Source organism: Pristis pectinata, chromosome 20 (assembly GCF_009764475.1).
Source record: "Pristis pectinata isolate sPriPec2 chromosome 20, sPriPec2.1.pri, whole genome shotgun sequence".
In the NCBI taxonomy this organism is placed as follows: Eukaryota; Metazoa; Chordata; class Chondrichthyes; order Rhinopristiformes; family Pristidae; genus Pristis; species Pristis pectinata.
In genome coordinates this window covers 34998824-35020433 of record NC_067424.1, presented here as the reverse complement: position 1 = coordinate 35020433, position 21610 = coordinate 34998824, and the positions used below count along the sequence as shown (strand labels likewise).

The 21610-nt window shown below is 44.3% G+C and overlaps 1 protein-coding gene across 1 annotated transcript; it reads right to left on the bottom strand.

The window, feature by feature from the left end:
- Positions 1-6469: 6469 nt before the first annotated feature.
- Positions 6470-16462, bottom strand: srsf3b (serine and arginine rich splicing factor 3b). Its single transcript, XM_052034902.1, has 6 exons — positions 16400-16462; positions 14723-14930; positions 13110-13244; positions 8413-8454; positions 7989-8075; positions 6470-7660 (listed from the first exon to the last, which is right to left on the bottom strand). The coding sequence occupies exons 2-6, from the start codon at positions 14926-14928 to the stop codon at positions 7633-7635; spliced, it is 498 nt and encodes a 165-aa protein (XP_051890862.1). The 5' UTR covers positions 14929-14930; positions 16400-16462; the 3' UTR covers positions 6470-7632.
- Between the last annotated feature and the right edge of the window lie 5148 nt (positions 16463-21610).

Below are 21610 nucleotides of genomic sequence, written 5' to 3'. Positions count from 1 at the left end.
TGCACATGTACATGTATGTATAGGTGCAATAAAAAACTTACTTGCAGCAGCATCACAGGCACATAGCATCAGATAAGCAGCATTCACAAGAAAAAAACATAAATTAAGCATAAATTATACACAATTTTTACAAGAAAGAACACAAGCAGAACAAAATAAAACAAAGTCCATTTTAGTACAAACTGATCAAACTGGTCATACTGTTGATAAACTGTTGTGATTAGGGTTTTGCCGGTTGGTTCAAGAACCGAATGGTTGAAGGGAAGTAGCTGTTCTTGAACCTGGTGGTGTGGGACTTCAGGATTCTTGTACCTCCTGCCCGATGGTAGCTGTGAGAAGATGGCAAGGCCGAGATGGTGGGAGTCTTTTATGATAGATGTTGCCTTCTAGAGACAGCGCCTCCTGTAGATACTACCAGTGGTGGGGAGGGATGTGCCTGTGATGTATTGGGCAGAGTCCACTCCTCTCTGCAGCTTCTTATGTTCCTATGCTTTCAAATTTCTGTACCAGGCCATGATGCAACCAGTCAGAACACCTCTGTAGAAGTTTGTTAGAATGTTCGGTGACATGCCGAACCTCCTTAACCTCCTAAGAGATGTTGGCGTGCTTTCCTTATGATTGCATCTATGTGCTGGGCCCAGGACAGGTCATCCAATGGATTAACGCCCAGGAATTTAAAGCTGCTGACTCTCTCCATCGCTGATCCCCCCCTATGTAGATTGGTGCATGTTCACCCTCCTTCCCCTTCCTGAAGTCAACAATCAGCTCTTTAGTTTTGCTGACACTGAGCGAGAGGTGGTTGTTGCAGCACCACTCAACCAGGTGTCCTATCCCGCTCCGGTAAGCTGACTCATCGCCACCTGTGATTTGTCCAACAATAGTGTTGGCGAATTCGAAGATGGCATTGGAGCTGCACTTAGCCACACAGTCATGTGTGTATAGAGAGTAGAACAGGGGGCTGAGCACACAGCCTTGAGGTGCACCTGTGTTGATGGTCAGCGAGGAGATGTTGTTACCAATCCTCACTGACCAAGGTCTGTCTATGAGGAAGTCGAGTATCCAGTTGCAGAGGGAGGTACAGAGGTCCAGGTCTTGAAGCTTGATGATGAGGTTGGACGGGATGATTGTGTTGGACGGGCTGATTGTGTTGGACGCCGAGCTGTCGTCGGTGAACAGCAGCCTGACATATGAGTTCCTGTTGTCCAGGTGGTCCAGAGCAGAGTGAGAAGCCAGAGAAATCGCATGTTGTTGACCTGTTGTGGTGGTAAGCAAATTGGAACGGATCCAGGAAGCTCTCTGGTCACTGAGTGTCAGAACGTTGTTTAACAGTAGGTGATACCAAGAGGGACAACGCCATGAGAAAATATATTAACTGTGCAGAAACTCCTACTGTCCATCAATGCTAGGAGATTGGGTGGAATACAATAGGAAATAATTAACTATGCAAAACTTCAATCAATGAGGCACAGGTCCTACAACAAAATAGATAAAATTACCTGAGTATTTCCAAAACTTTCCACAGCATGAGCTTATTTGGTTCCTGGCAAAAGCAACGTTATTGTGAATCTCAGTGCTCCCAGTTCTGAAACCCATACTGCTTCTCAGAGGGACCATGAAAAGCCAACGGACATTCAAAGTGAAACATCTTTAGAGAACGTTTTAAGCCTTTCCAGGCTGCAAGCCTACAGCTTTATTAAGAGGCGCACAGGTATTGCTATTGAAAGCTTTACAGAGCATGGGAAAACAAGGTGCGTGCGTTGGGGGGATTCTGAGTGCAGCATTTAATCATCGAGTGATATAGCAGGGAAACAGGGCCTTTGGCTCACCAAGTCCTCACTGACCGTCAATCATCCATTTACACTAATCTCACATTGAACCCATTTTTTCATCCTCCCCACATTCCCATCAACTCCACCCAGATTCTAGTCCTCACCCAATTAACCTGCCAAGCCAAGTAGCTTTGGGATGTGGGAGGAAACCAGAGCACCCCCAGAGGAAACCCATGCGGTCACAGGAAAAACGTGCAAGCTCCACACAGACAGCACCCGAGGTCAGGATTTAACCCAGGTCTCGGGTGCTGAGACAGCAGCTCTACTGAGTCACTGTGCGCCAGAATGCAGTGCCTGAGCAGCGCCTGTAGCATTGCTACTTCAAGTGTAAACAATATGGGCAAATATCCAACTATATCCAGTAGTATGACACTTTCCTTGGCACGTGATGAGGTTTTATAGGTGGATAATCCACAATGTGCTGCAGTCCAATATGGACCTCTGGTGGATACCTTGGTTACACACCATTTTGCTGCTCAAATGAAGGAAGATAAAATTGTAGCTGAATTATACAGCATCAATCGGAAGCTCCTGTATTGAGGTTGAAAGATCATACATAGATCAAGTCCTTTTATAGTTTCCCTCCAGCACACCCTCAGGCAGTACTGCACTGTTAAAGGTGTCTGGTCTCAGATAAAACATTAAATTGAGGTCACATCTGCCCTCATAATTTATTGAGGAAAGTTCTCCCTCTCCTTGACATCTTGTCAAGATTCAATCAACACCTCCAAAACAAATGATCTGGTGATTACTTCACTTGTAAGATCTTACTGTGCTCAAGTTGACTGCTGGATTTCCTATACCACAATCTCAATTACCCTTCAAAGATACTACAATGACTGTGAGTAGTACTCTGCTGAGGCTGTGAAAGTCACTATAGAAACACATCACCCTTTCTCCTTTCTTATACCAAACTACCCCTTTTCCTCCTCAAGATCTGCACCTTTCATATAATGGTTAGATCTGTGACGTTAAAATGACATGTCCAGGTCTTGAAGTTGGGTTAAAACTTTGGATATTATCTGATGGAAATCCTCAGCAGGTTTCCACCTTGAGTGATGGTTTACAATGTGATCCACTGCCTGGTTTTCCAAATGCCAGCCAGATGTGAGGATGGGTTTGACATTCCAGTCGTTGTGGAGGTGGTCATTAACCCAACCAGTACTCTACCATTGGTTGATGCCTGCCCATATTCTTGGTAGCTGGTCTGAGCCATGAGTGAGGATGTTTTTCCCAACCCAATAGTCTTTGCTGTTGAATCCTCACTATATTACTCAGTTTAGCCGTGTTTTGAGCATTCCCCTTTGAGTAACGAGCAGCAGACCCTGTGCAGAACATCCCACCATCCATCGTCAGTATGCAGATGGACCAATGCTGACAGCCTTGGATCAGATATGCTGCTGCGCCAGCATAAGTCTTGGATGCATGGCTTGACTAGAGTACTGTGCTCATTCCTGAGCACCACACTTCACAAAGGACATCAAGGCTGTGAAGTAGAGCCTGATGAATTGCTAGAATGGTAATGGGGATGAGAAACTGCTATGTAGTGAACCTGAAAAGTTGGAATAACTCTTCTTACAGCAGAGAAAGTTAAGGGGAGTTTAAATGGAAGTGCTTAAAATCATGAAAGATATTGATAGCATAAGTGAAACTGCTTCTACCAGTGAGAGGGTTGATAACAAGTGGAAACAGATTTAACATAATTGGCCAAAGAACGCAGAGCGAAGGTGAAAACTTATCTTTTGTTACGAGTTGCCTAAAAAGATTTAACAGTAACATTCCAGAAAGGAGATATTTAAAGAGTAAACATTTGCAGGACTGTGGGGAAAGAGATGGGAATGGGACTAATTGCACAAAGTCCTCTTTACCCACTGACTTACTATCTGTGGATCTTGAGGTGAGCTGTGTATTACCAGGAGTGTTGTAAATATATTGCAATACTCCAGATGCTCCTCCTGTGTAGTCTGGTGAATCCTGTTTGCCACAGGATGCCTTGTACCAGTTTATTAAGGTGCATTATCATACTAGTAGGCTCAAGGACAGCTTCTATCCTGCTGTTAGAAGACTCTTGGATGGACCTCTTGTACATTAATGATGAACCCCTCAAACTACCTCATCACAGCCCTCACACCTTGTCTGCCTGCACTGCACTCTGTAACTGGAGCACTATATTCTGCAGTTATTGCTTTTCCCTTGGACAGCTTCAATGTACTTATGTTTTGAAATGATCTGTATGGATGGCTTGCAAACCAAAGTTTTCACTGTATCTCAGTACATGATAATAAGCCAATACCACTGCACAATGAGCAACCCTTCTGTGGATCTAACAATTTCTCTAAGTTTCAGCCTATCCAAACAACCTGAAAACCCAGCTCTAACTGTAAATGCTACGCATGCTCCTGACTCCATCCCCAGCTTCCACCTCACACTTACTATTGATATTTCACTGCCTGCCAGTACAAGGCAAACAGGGTAACGGACTCCACAGGAGTGACTGCAGTACCGAACTATATTTACAACCCTCCCAGTAATACACAGGCCACCTCACAAGATCCAGATATTAAGTCAGTAGGTAGAGGACTTTATGTACCTTGGTGCCATTGTCAGCAGCCTTAACGATATCTTTGTTATCCAGGAAGGCCTTGTCCCTATTCTTTGTAACTAAGACTTAAGTATATAGCTCTTCCAGAGAACTTGAGTAGATGGGCACATGCCAATTGCTTTACTCTGTCCTATAAATCACTACATGGATATTTTGAGATTTTTCCAATTTGCCACCATAACCCCAAAGGTCAATGACTCCCCTGATGATAAAACAAGATGCTGGAGGAAACTCAGCAGGCTAGGCAGCATCCATGGAGAACAGACTGTCAACATTTCAGGTCAAGACCCTTCAGTCCTGAGCCAAAATGTTGACCATCTGTCTTTCTCCACAGACGCTGCCTGGCCTGCTGAGTTCCTCCAGCATCTTGTTTCTCTTCCCCCCCCCCCCCCCCCCCCCCCCCCCCCCCCCAATGTAGATTCCAGCATCTGCAGTGCTTTATTTCTCAATGACTGCCCTGCCTACCAGCTGACAATCAGGAGAATCCTTTGGGCCTCTATCCCCTTGAGCAGGGTGTGAGGAAATGCTCAAAATCCCTGAAACAAGTTTTGTGCCATTAGAATATTAATATAGAAAACATGAACACAGTTGCCATTGTGGCCATTTGAGAAACAGCATTTTAAGTATCCAGCAATAAATATCTGGTAATAATAATAGCAACCATGAATCAAGGTAGAACAGATTATATGTTCCATTGTGCACATCAGCTTTGAAACGGTCCAAATAGTCCTACGCCCCTGCTCTTTCCTCAGGACCCCAGGATTTGTTTTCCTGACAAGTATTTATCCAATTTCCTTTAAAAATTACCATTGAATGTTCTTCCACATGCAGTGAATTACAGGTTAGAGCAGTTTACTGCATGAAGTATTTCTCTCATGTACTGGAATTTCTTTAGTTAAACTGTTACCTGTTTTACTCTAGGGAAGGAAACATGCCATCCGTCTTGTTCTGGCTTAGGACCCTTGCCCCCGCAGCAGTGTGGCTGTCTTAACTAGTGTGAAGTAGACAAGCCACTCAGTTTTAAGCTGTAACATTTCTCCTCCTTATTCGGTCCTTCTGGATTGAGGATGACTTGTTTCCACTTGGGTTTTATGTATTCTGTGGTGGCTATTCTGGGAACTGCAAACTCTTCCACAGTGAAGGGGCAGGCTGGGAGAAAGATAGTTTGAGGTGGTGTGCTCCTTTGGCCTCTTGGAGGGCTTCAATGTGCTGATACATAGCCTTGAGATCCTCAATACCATCAGAAATTCTCCTCCTCCACTTTAAGTGGTCACTGGCCAGAGATTCCCAGGAGTCAGTGGGGATGCTGCACTTCAAAGCAGCTTTGCACATTTCACCCCATGGTAGAGCTCAGGATGGAGTGTCGCTTTCAGGAGTTTGAGATGTGAAGTGTGGCCTATCCAACATAGCCAACCAACTGCATGAAAGCTGATTTAATTTCATACACCCTTACCCAACAATTTTTTAAATCCAGGTCTTGTTTGTAGTCAGCCGTTTCTGCCCCCACCCTGATTCACTTACAATCTATGTACATTATGGCAGCTGTGATTTACACAGCCAGTTACTTACCAACTAGCACATGCTTGGGATGCAAGAGGAAACCAGAGAACATGGGGGACCACCACTATCACGGGGAGGGACAGGCAAACTCCAGACAGCAGTGGTGGTCAGGATCAAACCATGGTTGCTGGAGCCACATGGTAGTGGCACAACCAGTTTCACCACAGTGATGGTTGAAGGCAGTTTTATCTTTGAGAGCTGACATCATTGATTTGATAGACTTTGCCCATCCATGCCCTCTGCTGCAAAGAGAGTCCTACGAAACTCATTTTCATGAATCTTTCAGGCCTTGCCAGCTTTTAAGCTCTACCAAACTCCTACTTAATTACTGTGCTGGAACCATCCTTGCTGCAATTTTCTGCTTCATGTTTTAAGTGTCTCTTTCAATCTGGAAACCTTACTTACTCCAGAATTGCTGCTCCTATAGGAGGTCATCTCAGGTTATCACATTGAACAAAAGCCAAGAAACTACTGCAGAAAATGTGTAACCAAAGTTTATTTCCAAGAAAGTCACAAAACAGCATACAAATGGTGCAGTGTAATGGCAGGATCAGGATCACAAAGGAGAAAATGTATTGCTCCAATTTCTCATAATATCTCCAGTGGGCAAAACACACATCAGGGCTGCGCACATATTTACAATGCAGTCATTGACGAGAGAAGGATTAAGCACCAGCATTTCTGACACAGGAAACAGCAGTTTTCTTCTATCTCTGGACACAATTTTATCTCACGACTAATCATGTCAAGAATTACCCCAGTACCACAAATACTAAACTCTTCTCCCCTCACACTGTAGCCAGTATCTGTGAAATTCATGCAGGAAAAGTTAACACACCAATAGCAAGAAATGTTACTTTCTAGATTAAATTTATCCTTCCAAAGAGCTACGACATCACAGATCATCTTAAAAGCCTGCAGGACTCTTTAACTGTTAATGTACTTATTTTCTGTGGAATTTCAAGGAACATCTCCTTGAATACTGGAATATTGCAAAAATTTCCAGTGCACCCATACTATGACTATTCACCTCCAAACAATGTCTCCAAATCACTACACAAATGAACTCTACCACAAACTAACAAGTGCAGGATTAACAAACAGTAACACTACAGTTTAAACACCTCTTGCTTGTATTTCAGGAAACATGAAAAACTAATACATACAAAAACCAATCACAGCACCTAACCCACAGATAGCATGGCACAGGTATGCTATAAAGTTAAAAAGCCCTCGAGGCTTGGAATGGTTATATGATAATAACCAAGAAATGAACAAAAACCACTGCTGGTCAGACCTGCTTGTGGGAGGATGGGACAGAGAGGAGAGGGAAAGATTCTCATCAATTGAAGATGGACAAGCTTAGCAATTCCAGCAAGAGACGAAAGTTAACCCTAGTAGAAGCCCACAATACAATCCCACCTTTATAAAAATTCTGCCTGCAATTCACAAGTCTGAATTTCTGCATCTGAAAATCTGATCACTGGTTACATTATAGAATACATGAAAAGAAAAACAATGAACAGCTAAAACAGGGTAAAAAATGCTTAACTACATGTTGAGTCTATTAAACAAATGCAAGTCACATTCTTAACTCCGACAGTCTGTACACAGATCTTCAAAGGCCACTATGCTTCAGATTCACTTCCTATCATTTGACCTGGAGCGGCTAAAATAAAAAGGAAAGGAAACAAGGTTTAGAACAGAGCCAACTGTACTTTTATTGCATCTTAATTCTGCAGGACTTACAATGTCCAAAATGTCTTCTATACTCAGATAGTACTAGAAATAATGTGCTTTCTCCAGTGTAAATTAATGTTCTGCTTAGAGTTCAACTCAAAACAAAATCTAAACTTCTGCAGCATCAAACATACAAACTGAAATATTACACCATGAAGAAACTTCCAACAAAAGTGAAAGCTTCCTTTTCTCCAGAATTAACGTTTCTTACTTTGTTCTACTGGTTCCCCTCACTGTGAGCATTCCAACTTTCTTACCTGCGAGACCTGGAGAATGAGCGAGATTGCTTATGGTTCCTCTCCCTAGACAGGGATCTCTCTCGCCTACGATCCCTTGAGAGGGACCTATAGTAAAAGGAAAACATGTTATGAGATCACAATACATCATTTAACTACCTTAGACCACTTGCAGCAAACATAGTCTAATAGCTGTGAAACCACTCAGAACTTTCAACTAGCCATAAATTTGCTTCAGATTCTGGAAAATGATGAGACAAAGATCAGCTTAGCACACAAGGTTTCAATTCAGAGGGAATGCAGCAACAGGTGAGGCCATGAAGGATACTGTGATACGATCTTGTAATATCAATGGCAGCTTGAACAAATGTGATGCACAGGTTTGGAATGAGCCAAGGCGAAGCTTGCCACTGAAACAATGATCCGCCAGTAATACTATACGTACCTGCTCCGACTTCTGCTGAAGCTCCTCCGGCGAGGTGGTGATCTAGGAGCGAGAAGGGAAATTAGTTAGGAAATAAACTGACTGCAGTCTACACAATGCTTGGTGTGAAGTACCACAGCTGGTCCCAATAACCCAACTCACTAATAAAAGCCATTAATCACAGTACCATATGCACCTGAGGTCTGACAAACCGCCTGCACAAAAATCTGGTTTTAAAGATTAAAAGTAATCTACACAGCATGACAAGGAAGAAGTTTCAAGATGACAAACCATTGCAGGGTTCTCATTACTGGAGCATTTCAAAAGACCTCCTAACCAATTCAGTGAAGACATGGCTTGCAAATAAACCAATTCCTAACAGGGGATAAAATTACAATTTACCTTAAAATCAAATAATAAAATGGAAGCTGGAGAATTGTACGGTCAATGCATAACCATTATGTCACAAAAGAACTGCAAACCAGCAAGGGCAAGTAAATCCAATTTGCTGAATTAACACAGGAACAGATCAGCTGGCTATTCAGCTTTTGATGGTCCTGTCCAGGGTGAAACAATCCCAGAAAACCCTGCATGGTGTAACACAACCTCCATAAAATGCTTGCTATGATGGAACAAATCAATTGCACACTGCATGTTCCAAAAATTAGTGGAATTCATTGGTTAACAGCAGGGATGGAAAACATTCAAGACAGGTCCACTGGTTAGGGACTAAACTAATAAAACATTAGGTCTTCTGCATGTTATCAGCACCTACAATGCTGCTGGTAACTTCACACCGGGATGTGAAAAGCTCAGATTGCAGTTGCTCAACATTTTAATTTGCTAAATGACTCCCAAAATAGGGATAAACACCCCAGCAATAGATTCTCTTCCTACTCGATTTCCATCCCCGAGAACGCTAAGGTGCACAAATGGTACCATCATAGCAATGCACTTTGACATATTACATTAGCTATCACAATTTGATACATCACACATTCTTAAAGACCCACATGGAAAAGTGTTCTGTTACCTCAAATGCTTGGGTTAACTGGCTTTAAGTCCAATTTCATCAACTCTCTGCAGTACCTGGAGGCCTGACTTTTGCATTCTAAACTTAGCAAAACCTACTTCTTACATGAGGAAGCAATGTATCCAGTAGTGGCTTACAAACTATTTAATTCGGAAACCAACAAAAAAAATTCTGCCAGTTTTTCATTAAAATTAGAGGTCATTACAGAATATACCACCATCCGGCAGAATCATCTCCCACCCCCATTATCAATGAAACATGAAAAATAAAGAAAATATGCATACATTTTACTATTCCAATTGCTCCCCATACAAGTGATTGACAGCACTGTGCAGAAACAAACCACTGTCCAATAAAGCCACCACTGTATACTATCCTCAGTGGGGGAATAAAAAAAAATCTAGGGGAGAGTTCTCAAAGGAATAAAAGCAATCAGGACCAGTGCCACCAAGATGACCAGATGACCACTGCTGGACAGTTGGCACAATGTGGCCACTGCCAATTCAATGTGGCTCAAGCACACATGTGGTTATTGAACAGCCAGTTTCCCAGTGATGATTTTTTTCCATCATGCTGTTTTTTCCCTTTCCACCAACGACTATCTTCTCTGATTAGCCTTCAATCTTCAACAGAAACCTCAGCTATCATTCCCACTTTACCATCACCAGGGCCAGGGCAGCTCTCAAGGGAACAAGCTCCAACTTTCATAAAAGCACAGGTAGTACTTGAGGCAACACTGCGTACATTTTTCAATGCCTAGCCAGATGCCTGAAAAAGCCAATGATAGATGCAAGTCTTTAAAACTCAAAGGGAGTTTATTAAACTTTACATCTGTTCTCAGCAATCAACGGGAGCAAGAACGTCAGTAAAAATCTTGAGAATTAATTCTCACATCACTTCATCCTTTTGAATGTCCAACTCTGTCCTAACATATGGCACATCCCTTCAGAGTTACTCTGGCCCAATTACAGAAATTTTTGCACTCAAGGCCAAGAATATCATAGGTATCAATTAACAATGATCACATAAGCTAAAATGCTCAAGTATTTTAATGTCATTCTAGTGCCCAAGTGCAAAACAAGTCCTGCCCCCTTCTAAAAAAAAGCTTTCAAGTTAAATTTAGTCTTTATACAGCCAGCCCCTAACAGAACACTAGTCTTTTTACCTTGTCAAAAAGCTTACTCCATTATACCAGCAGTAGACTATTGTATAAAGCAGGAAAAACTTACTAGTCATTTGGCTTTCAACAAGCTAGAAATGGAGAGGTGAGGCTGCCGGACTGACGGCCAGGTAGAATTTGCTGAAAAGGTTTGCCAGATGCGTGGTATTTGGTTGGCAGAGGGGGGTGTAGTGGTTTTTTTTCCTGCTTTTTATTTAGCCGAAGGCTGCTGACACAAATGCTGAGTGTTCGGCTGCTGTTGTGGAGACAACGAGTAAAGTAAACAGCTGATTGACCAGAATTGTGCGGGCAGTTGAGGCAGCCGCTGCCGATTGGTCATGGTTGGAGAAGAGGCTGAGAAACAGCATGCTTGGGAACCAAAGGGCGGTGGTGCAACCTGACGACTGGACATGCCTTGGTCATGTGATACCGACACCAGCCAAGCTGATTGGGGCGCGCTGGTCACATGACGCTGAAAGGGCTAGTTGACTGGCTAATGCAGATTCGAAGGGTGGTGAGAAGAGGCATGATGGTGACTCTGCAAGGGGGGGTTCATTTTTATTAATATATAAATAAATGGATAAAATGCAACTTTAAAAATAACATAGTGCAATACACAAGCCATCAGTAAAACCAATCTTTGATTATCAAGTCATTTAGCCATTAGTGATGAGTGACAATGCAAAACAGCAATATCTAACCTATTAACTTTGTATCATTCTAATTGCAAGTGGCCAGAATCCAGCAACATGCTGCGCAATTTATATCTGCTCAACAGGGTTCCTTCTGAATGCAACCAGTGAAAGGAAAGACTTGCTACTAACCTGCATGCTGCTCCTTTGTGGTAGGCAGAATTTGGATCCCCAAAAAGGGGAAGAGATGTGCCAACTCTGCTGTACTTGAACATCAAGAATCCAAGTTGCATCTCAGATGTGAAGATGAGCTCAGAGTTACAGCTTTGAACCTTCAACAGATAATCTTGAGCCGCTGGCAGAATATGCCAGACAAGAGCACTTACTTATTGCCAACTGGCCAACAAACTCTCCCACACCATGAGGAAAGGTCTGCCTCATTTCAAATTCTATCAGTAAAGCTACAGCAGAAGGAACCCTGGCTGGAGTGCAACAGGCTTCAATGTACCTTCACAAGGCACAGTGCACCCCAGTAATAACCTCAGCTCAGATCATTGCATTCTGCAAAAACTCCCAGCTGAGTATGCACTAGTAAGCTCAGTAAACCAGTGGCTCAGATAAAGCTCAGAGTATGTTACCAAATTGGAGAATTTAAGCCATTAATGTTTTGCGTAGTTCAATTTCATGGTACACGTTTGGAAACATTTTGAACATCTTTATCTTAACCTCTGGTCACCACAGGGCCATCTTCCAGTATTCCCTTTAAAGAAAAACTCATTCCCTAAAGAACATCTCTCAAATTTGAATGGAGCATTCATTTTAGAATTTTCACCTTTATTTAGGTTATCCAAAGGGATCTCAGGTGCAGACAGCCCAGTATTTTGCCACTTACTAAAACACTGATCCTCGAGCTACAGAATTGGCAGGCAAATTCATATATTCATTGGGTTTGTAACCTGAAGGCAACTCACTGGACAAAATATGCAGAGCAGTGGAAGGCTAGCCAGATTAGGGAGTGGAAACAATAGTTTACTAGACACCCACAACTAACCATTTATCCTACTGCAAAATACAGTAGAATTCGCAAAATAAATTAGATTTTAGAAAAACTTGGGTGAAAATAACCCATTTCAGTGATACTTTCAAAGCAGCCCCTGCTAGCCAATTCTGACCTCTGTGCACCAGTATTTTACCAAAGCTTAAGATAATTTGTGATGCTGTAAAATAAATAAGCAGAAGTTAAAGCTCTGAACCAACAGTGGCAGAGAGAAGTAGCAACAGCCCGAGCAGTAGACCACTACATTTACATATGGGATGCTTCCAGAACCACAGACGCTACCAGGCTGGCAACAGAGGATGTCACGATTAGAGTAAAATCTGCAGTGATTGCAAAAATGCAAATTGATTGGCAATATAACCAATGGAAGATAAGCTTTACCACTGGGTGTCCTGCTGGGTCAGGCTTTTAAACCATCTCTCAACAGCAATAGCATGGTACTTAAGGCCAGGAGACATGTCCATGCCTAGATTACTCACCACCTGGACAACTCCCAATCTGGCTACTGGGAGTTCACCTGACCTCCTCAAATAGCAGTACTTTAGTAGTCAGATAGTGATAATGAGCTTTGACAGTTACCTTCATCATGACATCCTCAGTGACATCCCAAACTCAAAATCATGGTGTTCATCCCTGTCCAAACTTATCAAAATGCAACTGTACACAACAGGAAAGTTCAGGCTGTTGTTGAAAACCATGTCGCCCATCACTAGTAGCCAATACATCAAGCAAACATCTCAAATAGATGAATTACACAAACAAAAATCAATTAAAACTTTAAAAACTGAAATTTTACATGCACAGCTAACATGAGACTACAAAGCCCATAGATGTTACCTGCGCCGGACTGGGGGGCTTCTGCGGCGATAATCCTCGCGAGAACGTCTGGCCCATGCTGGAGGTGGGCCACGATTACGAATGCGTCTCTCACCATTAGAAAGTTCTACACGAACACGGCAGCCACAGAGATTCCTGAAAATCAGCAAATCAGAAGCTGCCCACTCACACATCTCCTGCATAAACATAAGTAATAACATGGGCACACTATACTGCCCATTGCAACTTCCATGGAAAATCTCAACATCCTAAAAGATTATGAACAGTACCTCTTGGATAAGATAGCAACTGTCTTGAAGCAAATATCTACAAACAAAAAATCATTCATGGAGTCACTGAATATCTAGATCATGCATAATGGGAACTGTATCCTCATATGGAAACTGTTTGAACCCATGAAAACTGGGCCTCAAAACAGTAAAAAAAAATTCATGCAATCAAGTAGTAAAATATCAAAGCTAAAAAGTCAAGGACCAATTGGCTCCCAAAGATTGAAAAACTTGGCAATTTTATTGATGTGCTTGTACATTTAATATTAAGAGATAAAACTTATTAAGACATCCAGCAGCAGTGTTACAGCAGTTAATATTAATGCCACATTGCTCAATAGACCTAGGTACCATCATGACCTCCAGTGCTGTCTGTGCTGACTTTACACATGCTCTAACCCTGAATGTATGGGTGCTCTCCCACATCCCAAAGACTGGTAATTAATTGGTTGCTGTAAATTACTGTTTAGTGTATGTAAATGTGAGAAAGAGCCAAAGGGAAGTTGAACAGCATGAATGAGAGAAAGTTGCAAGGATAAAGAGAAACAGGAGGGGGATGGGACTAATGATATTGTTCCAAGAGCCAGCATACACCCAATGACTCCTTCTGTGCTGTTATAAAGACTCCTACAACTTCCAAAGCTTAAAATTTAAACATAGCTCAATATACATTGCAATCTGGGACTTCAGTGTCAGTATAAAAATAAGGAAAACCTTTTAGCTTTTGTATTTGTGGAAAGAATGCTTAGATAGTTAAAGCCCAAATAATTAACTTCCAGCTTTAACTCTGGGTCAAAATTTAGGGATAGTTAGAGGTTTGAAGAGGTGCTGAATATACCAAATGTTTCCACTGTACTGTACAGACATTTGGCACCAAAACTACTTTAATTTGCTATAGCATCTCCTTTACAACCACAGTAATTAGAAAATGTTTATTGGACTCCTCAGTGCTAAAAAAAACTGCAAGTTTTAAAAAAAAACTTAACAGGAATGTCAGCACAGATTCAATGGACCCATCAATCTCCTGTACCAGAGATTTATGATCAGTAATAGTCCATCCAGTCACAAGAATTTATCTGGCAAGCATCACAAAGCTGCAGTCACACAAAATGGACACTTGGAAATTAAAAGCAGCTCCACAGCTGTGGCATTCTGCAATCTCTCATTCCAGTCATTAGGTGGAGCAATTGTGGAGGCAAAGCAATATTTGGGCGGCTGCAATCACTGAAAGGCAGCTCCATCAACGGCACAATTAAGTTACCTGAAAAGAATGCAGAAGGGAAAAGCTGTACAGAATTGAATGGCTTATTGGGAAGCAGTGAAAATTGAGGAAATAATCTTTACCTTCCATCGAGCTCCCTGACAGCATCAGAAGCATCACGTGGATCTTCAAATTCAACAAAAGCAAAGCCTGGTGGATTTCGGGCAACCCACACACTTCTAAGTGGGCCATAATATCCAAATGATCTCTCCAGTTCAGTCTTGTTCCCATTATTTCCAAGATTCCCAACATACACCTTGCAGTCTAAAGGACACGAACCATGATTCATGGCTGCAACACGGGATACAGTAAGTTAACAACCAGAGCTTCCTCAGGTAAAACTTTGCCTGCAACCACCTCTTTGAAAGCACAAAACACTAACTTAGAAGATCAGAATAATAAAGCCTTTTAAAATAGATCAAGAATTCATTTGAATCAGTTAATACTGCATAAGAGTAAGTTAGGTAGAATAAAGGAGAGAGTCTGTCCTAATGCCAACTCTCAAGACATCACGGAATGAGGAGAATCTGAAATTTGGCTGCTAATACTTAGCTGGTAAGCGTGAAAGCACCAAGGATTGATTGTCAGTAACGCTACTTAAGCCTTTTAAAATATCAGAAAGGGCTCATTGAAAGCAGTGCAACTATTCACTATCCCACAGGAGGAATGCTGAAACTACTACTGATCAAGTAATTCCAGACCAGTAAACTGTGGAAGTGGCCCTACAACTATCCAAAAAGGTAACAAAATACAGCAAAGTGCGGATAGCTTTAAGATGACAAAACCAGCTATGGCAAAAGGGCGAAGTGGAGACACGAAGCAGGCATTCAAATACTGCACTGTAACGGACTCAAAAGGCACCCAGATGCTACGTACGAGTTAAAATGTTACTGGGAAGTCTTCGACAATAATATACCCCCGGGAAAACCACGGGATTAACCTGATCACCTCTAATAGAGATGCCAAGAACAGAAACAAGACGCCGCTGCTGAGGGGCACAGTTCGATTTTTTTTTAAACACAAATTCCTAAATTTTCTCATGACATTATGAGCATCAAAATGAATGGCAGGACCTCCGGCGAAAAGCATGCACGCCTCAAATCGATGTGCGACTGAGAATCAAGCGGAGTGCAAGGAGGATACAGAGATAATGTTGCAGGCTTGCACGTTGCGTCCAGCCCTGCGGGTAGAGGAGGGGGGAAGTGGCGCGGCTGCCGAGCAGCAGCGGGCCCGGGTCTGCGGGCGGTCCGTACAACGGGGCGGCACACGGCCACCTCCGCCCGAAAACCACCGGGCGTGCGGCCGGCCGGGCTCACGTCCTCCCCGGGGCCGGCGGCAGGCCAGCAGCGGGGCCCCGGGGTGGTGGGGCCCGCACTCTCCCGCCGCCTCCCTTTGTTCTCGCCCACATGGGCCTCAGACGGCGGCAGAAAATGGCGCCGCCGTCCTCGGGCCCCGCCCCGCCCTCCCGCCCCGCTCTCCCGCCCCGCTCAGCCCGACGGCGGCCGGGGCGCGGCTCAACTCGACGGCCGGTAGATCGGAAGGCGAACGGTTGCGGTCGCCGGGCCGGGCCACCGGCGGGAGGCTGCAGCAAGTCCCCGGGCCCGAGGCCTGGGATCCACACGGAGGCCCAGCACCGGCTTTCCCGCGTCTTCTCATCGCGTTCCCCCCCCCTTCCCCCTGGGAATCGGAGCCCGGCGGGGTTGCGGGCCGGCGGGTGTGTGTCGGTCGGGGGCGGGGTGGCCTCCCCCCACCCCGGTTACCTGCTGCTCTCCACCCGCCGACCGGCCGCTCGCCTCCCCTCACAACAGCAAAATGGCCGCCGCTTTGCGCCACAACCGATGGAAATAGCCGCGGTCACGTGGTGCCGCCACACGCCCCGCCCCCCCCGGCGCCTTCCCCGCCGCTGATTGGTGGAAAGCGCTCATTCATTCCTTTCGAACCGTGTAGGGCAACATGCCTGGCTGCAGCCTTCAGGGGCAGCGCTGGCTCTTGCTGCACAAGGCAAGAGTTTGTCCCTGGCGTCGCGGCGAAGGCGTAAGAAGCCCTGCAGGTGCTGCAACCATACACAGAAAGTGCTGGAGGACCTCAGCAGGTCAGGCAGCAACCATGGAGGGAAATAAGCAGTCGACCTTTCCGGGACGAGACCCCTCATCAGGACTTGCCACGCAACGTCCCCGGGAGCTGGACGTTGCCACGACTACCTGTCCTTAGTGGAAAAAGTTCTTCCAAGCAAACACCTTTGACCACAAGTCCAGCAGGCAGTGGTCAGCAATGATACTGCGTGACAGGGACTCTGGATACTGTGGGGTGGCTTCCTGAGCAAATCCTTGCTTGGCTAGCAGTAAGAGGGGCCCTCTCAGTCAGATCCTTCCTGTACAGTCGAAACATCGTCCCCAAAGCACACTACCCTTGGGACAGCTGCAGTGAGGAGGAGACAGTCACCCACCTCTTTGCTAAAAGGGCGTTGAGGTGGATGCAAGGGTCCTGGTCTTGGTTCATCCTAAGCAGCTGTGTAACAGAGGACTCTGATCTACAGGCCGAAAGTCACTGTTTGGTCTGCCCAAAATCCGTTGGTCTTCCAGCACAGTGAGGTGTCCATAAGGGAATGCTGCTGACTGGCACATTCCAGGCTGTAGGAGTACGTGCTGAAGGATGCCCTGAAGCTCAGTGCAGCCAACGCAAAGGCTCTGTGGGGAAGGACCACAGACTAGAGTCCTTCCGCTACTGGACATGGAGGGGCAGAGTCAGGTGGGGAACACCCTCAAACATTGAAAGGGTGTATCAGCCCAGGGGGCCACGTGAGTGGCAATGATAGGGAAACAAAGGACTGCAGATGCTGGAATCTCAATGAAAAACACAAAGATGCTGGAGGAACTCGGCAGGTCAGGCAGCATCCGTGGAGAAAAGCAGGTGGTCAACGTTTCGGATCAGTACCTTTCGTCCTGAAGAAGGGTCCTGACCCAAAATGTTGACCGCCTGCTTTTCTCCACGGATGCTGCCTGGCCTGCTGAGTTCCTCCAGCATCATCGTGAGAGGCAATGATTCTATGTTTTCTTTTAAATAGTGTTAATACTTCTGAATGTATTGACCAAATGACACTAAGAATGTAAAACATTTTTACACTGTTTCTTTTTGTATATATATTTTATTATGAATAAAGTATATTTTTGAAATGAAAAAAAAGCCAAGGGTCTCTTCGCAGCTCCCAGTTATAGTGGAATTCAGGGCAGCAAGTAAGCTGCAGACACTGGCACCTGGGAATTGATAGGTTGCTTGTGAGGAGCTGTCTCAGAAGAGCCAGCTTTATGGAGTCCTTGGAGTCTTGACATTGATCCTTTTGCAGCAGCACTTCTGTTGGTGCTGATGTTTTGGGGCTCGGTTGAAGGAGATGGGCAGTGGTCAGTGCAGCGGTCTGAGGTGCCTGTTACAATGGTGACATTGCTATCTTTGTGGTAAGCACCACAAGGTACTCAAGACACAACACTAATGCTGTGTCTACAAAGCCTATTGGAAGGATAAGCGAATGTCCAGCATTAAGGCCCGAGTTACATTCAGTGGTGTCCGTTGGCCATGCCTGACACCAGCCTCCCAAAACTGCCGCACAATTTGAAGCTACATCACAAGAAAAGATTCATCTCAAATCCTCCTTGAAAAATTGCAGTAACCCACTGACTCTTGGAAGTCATTAGCTCAGGACCACTCAAAGGAAAATTCAGGATGGCATTGAGAATCTCAAGTCCATGCTTCTGTGTGTACAGAAGCCCAGTGTAAATGACAGGCGGAGCACGCTACCTCACAAACTACCCGCCAACCATCCCGTTACCGCCTGCCTCATCTGTGAAAGAGTCTGCAGTTCCATTGGCCTCATGAGCCACCTCAGAACCCACTGAACCAGAGTGGAAGCAAGTTGTCCTCAGTCTTGAGAGACTGCTTAACAAGGAGATTCTGCTTCCACTCACTAATGTTATTAACTTCCTCCAGTGAAGGATTGCATAGATAAAAATGCCTTTTATGCATAACCCTGCACATACTTACACTGTTGAATGTGACTGCTGTTTTATTCAATGTTTGAATACATTGTACAGCGCCATTAGGATAATTGCCATTGAAGATAAACTAAAACTATGTCAGTGCTTGGCCTCCTCCACTGCCAGGAGAATTCCAAGCGCAAACTGGAGGAACAGCACCTCATTTTCCATCTTGGAACCTTGCAGCCTAACGGCATGAACATTAAATTCTCCCGCTTTAAGTAATCCCCACACCCCATGTCTCCCCACCCCCCCCACACACCCCCAACCATGCCTCTTCTTTTCTTCCCTTTCCTAGCCTATCTCTCTTTCCCCCACCCTGCCCTATTTTTCTCTCCTTACCTTTGACCCATCCCCCGGTGGGTCTGCTCTCCCCTCCTCCCCCACACCTGCCGATCACTATCTCTTACCTGCATCTACCCATCACCACCTTGTGCCCACCCCGCCTCCCCTCTGTTGTCGTCCTATCACTGCTCTGCTTTTCCCTCCTATATATTGGGCTTCGCCATTTCCTATCTTCAGTCCTGAAGAAGGGTCCTGACCCGAAATGTTGACCGCCTGCTTTTCTCCACGGATGCTGCCTGGTCTGCTGAGTTCCTCCAGCATCATTGTGTTTTTCATCTAGATTCCAGCATCTGCAGTCTAAAAACTAACCAGGACAGTCTAAGCAGTAAGCGCTGCTTGCTTTTTAGGATTCTTTCTATCAGTGCAGTGCAATAGTTTATGGAGACTGAGCTGAATTTCATTGACAGAATCTTCCATTCTTTCATGAGTTGTGATGCTGCAGAGTTAAGTCAAAATGACCGCAACTGATAATCAGATTCTTTCAGTTGAGTCATGGATTGGAACATGGGGAAAGGTTGAAAAATTTATTTGCTGCAAGTAACATTTTGCTCTCAGATGTAGGTGCTACGTTGAACGAAGCCGGCGCTAAACGAACGAGAAGACAAGAGCTAATTAAATTGCTTAAACGGAATGAGTGTCCGCCCCAGTCCAATAGTGCAGCAGTACAAGATTAACCACTGGAAGCAGCATCCAGTTGAAACTGAGTCAGACTCTGTTGCAGGTCTGAGGCAAATTAATGAACAACATGGGTAGAGTACAAGTTTGCAGCAGATGTTTCAGGGTCACAAAGTTTGTGGAATCCATGATGTGAGTACTCAAAGGGAACTGCTCAGTGAGGAAAAAGTGATTTCCGAGCACACATTTAACATTGCCCAAGCAATAGAGACGGTAGTCAATCAAGCATAGTATTTGCAGTATCACCTAGTGAATGCTCAGTGTGTTAATAAAGTGTGGCCTGGCTCATGTTCAGGAGAAAGGAAGATACTATCATTGTGGCAGGACATGGCATTGAGTGCAGGCACAAAGCATCTGTTCAACGTAATCGTGGTTTTCAAGACACATCTCTCAACAATTTGCTTGAAAGCAAAACAAACTCAGTCAACCGAGCTGCACAAAACCTATTAAAGAGATCAATGGATGTTGTACACAACGGCAGAGGGGTGACCTAGGTGAACATAAAGCTTGTTCTCACTAAGTCAGCATTCTACTGAACCTCTCTATATGTCAGTCTTTCCCTCAGTGGCAATTGGCACTGGTGTTTCTGTGTCGGTGATATGTAAGCAGGAACTTAAGTGATATTGGGCAGGTGGTACACTAAAGCAGAAGGAATCATCTGCTATCCTTTGTAGCTACACAGGGGAAAAGATCAAGGGCAGCGTGGGGGAGGGTCTAAGCAGCTAAGTTGCGGGTGCACTAGACAAAAGATCTGAAGATCGCTGTTTCAATCCTGATTTTGGGCAGTTACATGAAAATCAAAAAGCTGCACATGCTGGAAATCTGAACTAAAAACAGAAAATGCTGGAAGTATTCAGCAGGTCAGGCAGCATCTGTGGAAAGAGAAACAGAGTTAACATTTCAGGTCAAAGACCCTTTGTCGGAACTGGGAAAGACGGAAGACAACAAGGATGGATAGGACAAAGGGAATCTCTCTGATAGGGCGAGGCCAGTCTTGCCTTGGGAATAAGCTGTCAATGAGGTTATGCAGTTGATCCTTTCTCTCTCCTGCCTTTATCCTACTTTTATTATCAGGGATATCTGCCCTCTTTTCCACTTGTCTATGTCTTCTAAAAGCTGAGTATCCAGGAATATTTTATTCCCAACCTTTTCCAACCATTCCAACCTGGTCACTCTGCAACCATGCCTCTCAAATGGCTATTAGATCGTACCCAATTATTTATTTGTGCCATTAATCCATCTCTTTTGTTACAAATGCATTCAAATAAAGAGCCTTCAATTTTGTCTTTCTACCATTTTCCCCTGTTCTGACTTTAATTGGAAGTAAACTCAAATTTTGTGCTCTGTGCCCCTTTCTGACAGACTCTGGTTATGTTACTCTGCACTGTCCATGTCTTTTTTCTTTATCTTTCTAAACTTCCCTTCATCAGGATCACACTCCACCCCCACCTCCACCAATAGCCTTATTTACAGTTCTGATTATTCAACTCATTGGACATTGCTCCCAGTCTGATTCAAGTGAAGCCCATCCCAATGTAACAATTCCCTCTCTTCCCAGCACACTTGCCAGTGCCCCAAGAATTGAAACCTATTTCACCTACATTGATTTTTGAACCATGGAAACAATTCTCTGATCTTATTGAACAGTAATATGGTAAAACTCTGATAATATGGCATCCAATTGCAAGAATCTCATACCTAGAACATAGAACATAGAACATTACAGCACAGTACAGGCCCTTCGGCCCACAATGTTGTGCTGACATTTTATCCTGCTCTATGATCTTTCTAACCCTTCCCTCCCACATCGCCCCCTATTTTTCTATCATTCATGTGTCTATCTAAGAGTCTCTTAAACGTCCCTAATGTATCTGCCCCCACAACGTCTACCAGCAGTGCGTTCCACACACCCACCACTCTCTG